The 6,542-nt window shown below is 31.7% G+C and overlaps 1 protein-coding gene across 1 annotated transcript; it reads left to right on the forward strand.

The window, feature by feature from the left end:
• Positions 1-3,865: 3,865 nt before the first annotated feature.
• LOC133335480 (glutathione-specific gamma-glutamylcyclotransferase 1-like) lies at positions 3,866-6,339 on the forward strand (the record flags this gene model as incomplete). Its single annotated transcript, XM_061543752.1, has 2 exons — positions 3,866-3,944; positions 5,889-6,339. Coding segments are annotated over 2 exons (516 nt in total), but the record flags the coding sequence as incomplete, so codon positions are not given.
• Between the last annotated feature and the right edge of the window lie 203 nt (positions 6,340-6,542).

Here is a 6,542-nt window from a genome sequence, read left to right on the forward strand (position 1 = left end):
AACTTGCAATTCAATTCAACTCTGTTCGTTTATATTTATATTTTTGAAGGTCTTTACATTGTTTGGGGAAGTGTAATTACAGAAGATGTTTTCCGGTTAGGCATCATGACCTGGATTTTTTTTATATCATTTTTTAATTATTCTTAATATACAGGATGAGATAAAAAAAATGCAACCAAGTCAAACGCCACAATTTTTACATTTTTTTCTTTAATTTTATTGAATGAAAGCAAAATATGTCGGAAATAGCATCAAATATTAGAATAATTTTAGATTTGTTCGAATTGGTACAAAATATGGCCTTCAAAACGGCCAATGAAACCGTCACACGTTGCCCGAATGTTGTTCTGCGGTATTTTGACCCATTCCCGGCGAAGCGCATGCTTGAAGTGATCGACAATTTGGTATTTTTTACTGCCAACCTTGCTTTCCAAAATACTTCAGACACAATAGTCCAACGGATTGGTATCCGGAGACTTTGGTGGCCATTGTGCACTGGAAATGAAGCGAGGAACCTCATTTTGCAGTCTGAAGTTGGTTGCAGTTTTTATAATTTCACCCTGTATTCTCAGGGTTACCTTTAATGCAAAATCCCCAAGATTTATTCGATTGAGGAGAAATTTTGCACAACGTCCCATAGTGAGCCCAGAATGAAGAGTATTGAGTTTTGTCCGAATCGGTTCAGATTTAGATATAGCTCCCATATATATATATATTTTCATCCGATTTCCTGTAAATTGTGCACCAAATGGTCATCGCTTAACCGATTGCGATGAAATTTTGTACAGGCTATCAAATTGAGCTTAGAATGAGGTGTATTACATTTAATTGAAATCGGTTCTGAATTCTTGGCGATAGCTCCCATATATATTTTCGTCCGATATCATCTAAATGGTACACCAAATACCCTAAGTTTGTTTGATTGCGACGAAATTTAGCATAGCGTAGCGAATTGAACATACCATGAAGTGGATTAAGTTTTGTTGAATTTGGTTCCGATTTAGGTATAGCTCCCATATATATTTTCGACCGATTTCAGGTAATTAGCAAAGCAAAAACCCCCATGTCTGTTCGATTGCTGCGAAATTTTGTAAATGGTGACGAATTGAACCAACAATGATGTATATTAAAATAATTGAAATCGGTTCGAATTTGGATATAGCTCCCACATATATATTTTCGACCGATTACAGGTAAATGGTGCACTAACAAACTAACAAAGTTTGTTTAATTGTGACGAAATTTTGCACAAGGTACCAAATTAAGCCTAGAATTACATGTGGTAAGTTTTATTGAAATCGGTTCAGATTTAGATATAGCTCCCACATATATATTTTCGTCCGATTTCAGATAAATTGTTTCACCCAAAGACCCTAAGTTTGTTCGATTGCAACTAAATTATGCACACACCGTCCCAAATTGAGTCTAAAATGACGCGTATAAAGTTTTATTGAAATCCGTATAGTATATCGGTCCATCCGTTTTGGGACCTCTTATAAGAGTACCTTCAAAATTTCGATATTTTTGCTGTGTGTTTCAAATAAACTTGGCTGTAATTTCGTATTATGTGTTCTTATTGGTAAGAAAATGTTCCAACCAATCAATTGTAAATATCGGTATTTTTTTAGGTTAGACCTACTATAGGAGAACCATCTAAATTCCCATATTTCGAGGATCTTAGCCACGTATTTCAACCGAATTGCTTGTAATTTGGTAGTTCGGGTACCCATTGCGTAGCAAATATACCTACCAAAAATTATTAAGATTGGCGCAAGTTTCAGGTGGTAGCACCCATGTAAGGTTAGCCCCTTCCGCGATTCGGTATTTTAGGTTTTTAGAGAATTTTTTCATTCGAATTGCTGGCTTATTTGGTGATTTAGGTTCTGATTTCATAGCAAATAAACTTACCAAAAATGTTTAAGATTAACGCAAGTTTCAGGGTGGCCACAATGTAAGGGTACCCTCCGTGGTTCGATATTTCGGGATTTTAGAACACTTTTTTTGAGCGAACTGCTTGTAATTTGATAATTTAAGTTCTCATTGCGTAACAAATGTACCTACCAAAAATTATTAAGATTGGCGCAAGTTTCAGGGTAGCCCCCATGTAAGGGTACCCTCCGTGATTCGATATTTTTTGGATATTAGAGCATTTTTTCAACGGAATTTGTTGTAATTTGATATTTTGGATTCTAATTAGTTAGCAAATCTACCTAACAAAAATTATTAAGATTGGCGCAAGTTTCAAGGTAGACCCCTTATAAGGGATATCCTACGTATATCGGTATTTTGGAGATTAAGGGCATTTGTTCAACCGAATTGGTTGTAATTTGGTATTTCGGGTTCCCATTGCGTAACAAACCTACCTACCAAAAATTACTATGATTGGCTCAAGTTTCAGGCGGGTAGCCCCCATGTAAGGGTACCCTCCGTGATTCGGTATTTCGGGATTTTAGAGCACTTTTTCTAACGGAATTCGTTGTAATTTGGTATTTCGGATTCTTATTGCGTAGCAAATCTATCTACCAAAAAATTTTAAGATTGGCGCAAGTTTCAGGGGGTAGCTCCATGTAAGGATACGCTCCGCGATTCGGTATTTCGTGATTTTGGAGCACTTATTTTGGGGATTTTGAGCACTTTTTTCAACGGAAATGGTTGTAATTCGGTATTTCGGATTCTCATTGCGTAGAAAATCTACCTACCAAATATTATTAAGATTGGCGCAAGTTTCAAGGTAGACCCCATATAAGGGTAGCCTACGTATTTCGATATTTTGGGGATTTAGGACAAATTTTTCAACGGAATTGGTTGTAATTTAATATTTCGAATTTCCTTGCGTAGCAAATCTACCTACCAAAAATTATTAAGATTGGTCCACTTTTCATGGTAGCCCCTATATAAAATTACCTTCCGATATTCGATATTTTATGGATTTTTGGTGCCTCTTTTCAACCGAACTTCGCCTAATTTCATATTTTGTGGATTATCATTGGGTGTCAAACCTTCCTAACAAAAATAGGTCTGCTAGTCTTTAAAATAAATTATTAATGATTAAACATGTGAAGGGTTATTTTATTTTCACTTCTTTGTTTAAACAAAACCAAGTGCTTCACATAAAATTAAAGATTATTTTATACAATTATTATTATTGTACTATTTTATATAAAATACAAAAAGACTGCGGGTATTTTTTTGGTTTGAGAGTCCGAACTTTTCAAAGTAAGCCCCTTTGAGTGTTGCCATCGCATGTGTGTGCGATACACACACAACAACAACTTGTCAATAACTCAACTTTACTGGCACATTTTCACAGACACCGAAACCCTATATATTATTCGTTCCGCGAGGAACTCTTAATTGAGAATCGGTGGATTTCCGCGAAATATAGGCAAACGCCGCGAGATAACGAGACGGCGCTTTTTACTACGCCTTTCTACTTTCTAAACTAGACCAGGGGACTTTCCCCAGAGCACTGCGCTGGAAAGAAGACCAATACAGTACTTACTTTCCCGCCGAAGAGTTACCAAGAACTCGTATGTGGCTCCGAGGAAGTATATATACAAAGCGCATTAAAAAAATGTATATGAGAATTATGAGCTAGATGGTGGGGTAGGGCATTAAATGTGAGAGGCAATGAAAACTGTAGCATAGTTTAAGGCGTTGTAATAAAAAAACTTAACAATGGTGGGTTGAAAATAAAAAAAAATATTTCTAAAAATAAATTTTCACCATGGCCCATAAGAAAATAAAGCGGAAATTCTAAAATCTTTTTTTGGTATATATTTTTTTAAAGAAATTAAATTTTTTAATATTTTTTTATTTTTAATAATATTTTTTTAATGTTTATTAATTTTTTTTTATTTTGCAGGGTATCACATGGGGCTGTGCTTATAGAATATGTGGACAAACGGCCCTGGATTATTTAAAGCAACGAGAATGTACATTAGGTAAGTAAAGACTCGCCACATAATATTTTTTAAAAACATTTTTGAAGGACTAGCCCAAGTCGTGAATTTTAAAAAATATTTAAATATTTTTTTAAGGAGTGGATTTTTTAAAAAAAATATTTTTTCAAGGCGTGGATTTTTTAAAAATATTTTCTTCTGGGTAAAGTTTAAGTTGTGGATTTTTTTAAAATAATTTTAAAAATATTTTTTCAAGGCGTGGATTTTTTAAAAATATTTTTTTCAAGGCGTGGATTTTTTAAAAATATTTTTTCAAGGCGTGGATTTTTTAAAAATATTTTTTCAAGGCGTGGATTTTTTAAAAATATTTTTTCAAGGTGTGGATTTTTTAAAAATATTTTTTCAAGGCGTGGATTTTTTAAAAATATTTTTTCAAGGCGTGGATTTTTTAAAAATATTTTTTCAAGGCGTGGATTTTTTAAAAATATTTTTTCAAGGCGTGGATTTTTTAAAAATATTTTTTCAAGGCGTGGATTTTTTAAAAATATTTTTTCAAGGCGTGGATTTTTTAAAAATATTTTTTCAAGGCGTGGATTTTTTAAAAATATTTTTTCAAGGCGTGGATTTTTTAAAAATATTTTTTCAAGGCGTGGATTTTTTAAAAATATTTTTTCAAGGCGTGGATTTTTTAAAAATATTTTTTCTAGGCGTGGATTTTTTAAAAATATTTTTTCTAGGCGTGGATTTTTTAAAAATATTTTTTCAAGGTTTTTTTAAAAAAAAAATTAAGTTGTGATTTTTTTTTAAATATTTTTTTAAGTTGTGGATTTTTTTAAAAATAATTTTTCAAGGCGTGGATTGTTAAAAAATATTTTTTCAAGGTTTTTTTAAAAAAAAATTTTAAGTTGTGAATTTTTTTTAAATATTTTTTTAAGTTGTGGATTTTTTTAAAAATATTTTTTCAAGGCGTGGATTTTTTAAAAAGATTTTTTAAGGCGTGGATTTTTTAAAAATGGTTTCTAAGTTGTGGTTTTTTTAAAAATAATTTTTTAAGTTGTGGATTTTTTTAAAAATAATTTTTTAAGTTGTGGATTGTTTTAAAAATAATTTTTTTAAGTTGTGGATCTTTTTAAAAATAATTTTTTAAGTTGTAAATTTTTTTAAAAATACTTTTTCAATGCGTGGATTGTTAAAAAATATTTTTCTTTTTTGAAGGCATGGATTAAAAAAATATTTTTTGAAGGCGTGGATTTAAAAAAAATATATTTTTTCAAGGCATGGATTGTTAAAAAATATTTTTTTGAAGGCATGGATTAAAAAAAATATATTTTTTCAAAGCGTGGATTTTTTAAAAAAATATTTTTTCAAGACGTGGATTTAAAAAAATAGTTTTCACGTAGTGGATTAAAAAAAAAAATTGTTTTCAAGTAGTGGATTTAAAAAAATATTTTTAAGGCGTGGATTTTTTAAAAGAATATTTTTTAAGGCGTGGATTTTTTAAAAGAATATTTTTTAAGGCGCGGTTTCTTTAAAAGAATATTTTTAAGGCGTGGATTAAAAAAAATATTTTTTAATGCGTGGATTAAAAAAAATATTTTTTAATGCGTGGATTAAAAAAAATATTTTTTAATGCGCGGTTTTTTTCAAAAGATATTTTTAAGGCGTGGGTTTTTTCAAAAGATATTTTTTAAGGCGCGGTTTTTTTCAAAAGATATTTTTAAGGCGTGGATTTTTAAAAAAAATATATTTTTTAAGGCGTGGGTTTTTTCTAAAGATATTTTTTAAGGCGTGGATTTAAAAAAAAATATTTTTAAGGCGTGGATTTAAAAAAAATATTTTTTAAGGCGTGGATTTAAAAAAAATATTTTTAAGGCGTGGATTTAAAAAAAATATTTTTTAAGGCGTGGATTTTAAAAAAAAAATATTTTTTAAGCTTGAATTCATGACATTTTATTTATTATATAATTTTTCTTCCTCTTCTTCCAGGTGGTTATACAACAGTCGATACAAAATTCTATCCCCGCGTTGCATCCTATGATGCTGCCTTTGGTGGTGAAGCTCTGCCCGTTCTAGTCTATGTCGCCAATAAGGACAGTGAACATTGGCTAGGTGAAGATCGACTGGAAAATGTTGCCAAACAAATTGTCGAATGTGAAGGACCCAGTGGCCATAATGCCGAATATCTGCTAAGGCTTGCAACATTTATGCATGAGGAAATTCCCGAAATATGGGATGAGCATTTATTTCAATTGGAATCGCTGGTCCTTGGTGAGCTGCGTAAACGCAACATCCCCCTGTGGTCGGTTATGGGTAGAAATCGTGATCGTATCCGTCGTGATTCACATGAGGAGATACGACGGCCGCCTAGTTTTGAATTTACATCACGGGTACCGGAACGTAAGCTGCGTTGTTTGAATATTTAGGAGAAAAAAGGAGAAAAAAATGGCAAGAAAAATGCATATGGAGAGATCAGAGAATATTAAGACGGCACATTTGAAATTGAAAATGGAAACTGAAAAAAATATCGCTGGACAAGGCATGCAGAGATTATTTTCGGCATAGTATTACTATCCTAGCAGAGGCTGACATAATTTCAAATGCTTACGATATTTTTTTAAATAATAGTTGATGCCTGGTAGC

The sequence above is a fragment of the Musca vetustissima genome, unplaced genomic scaffold (genome assembly GCF_032173495.1).
Source record: "Musca vetustissima isolate MV318-11 ecotype Yass unplaced genomic scaffold, APGP_CSIRO_Mvet_v1 utg204852, whole genome shotgun sequence".
In the NCBI taxonomy this organism is placed as follows: domain Eukaryota; kingdom Metazoa; phylum Arthropoda; class Insecta; order Diptera; family Muscidae; genus Musca; species Musca vetustissima.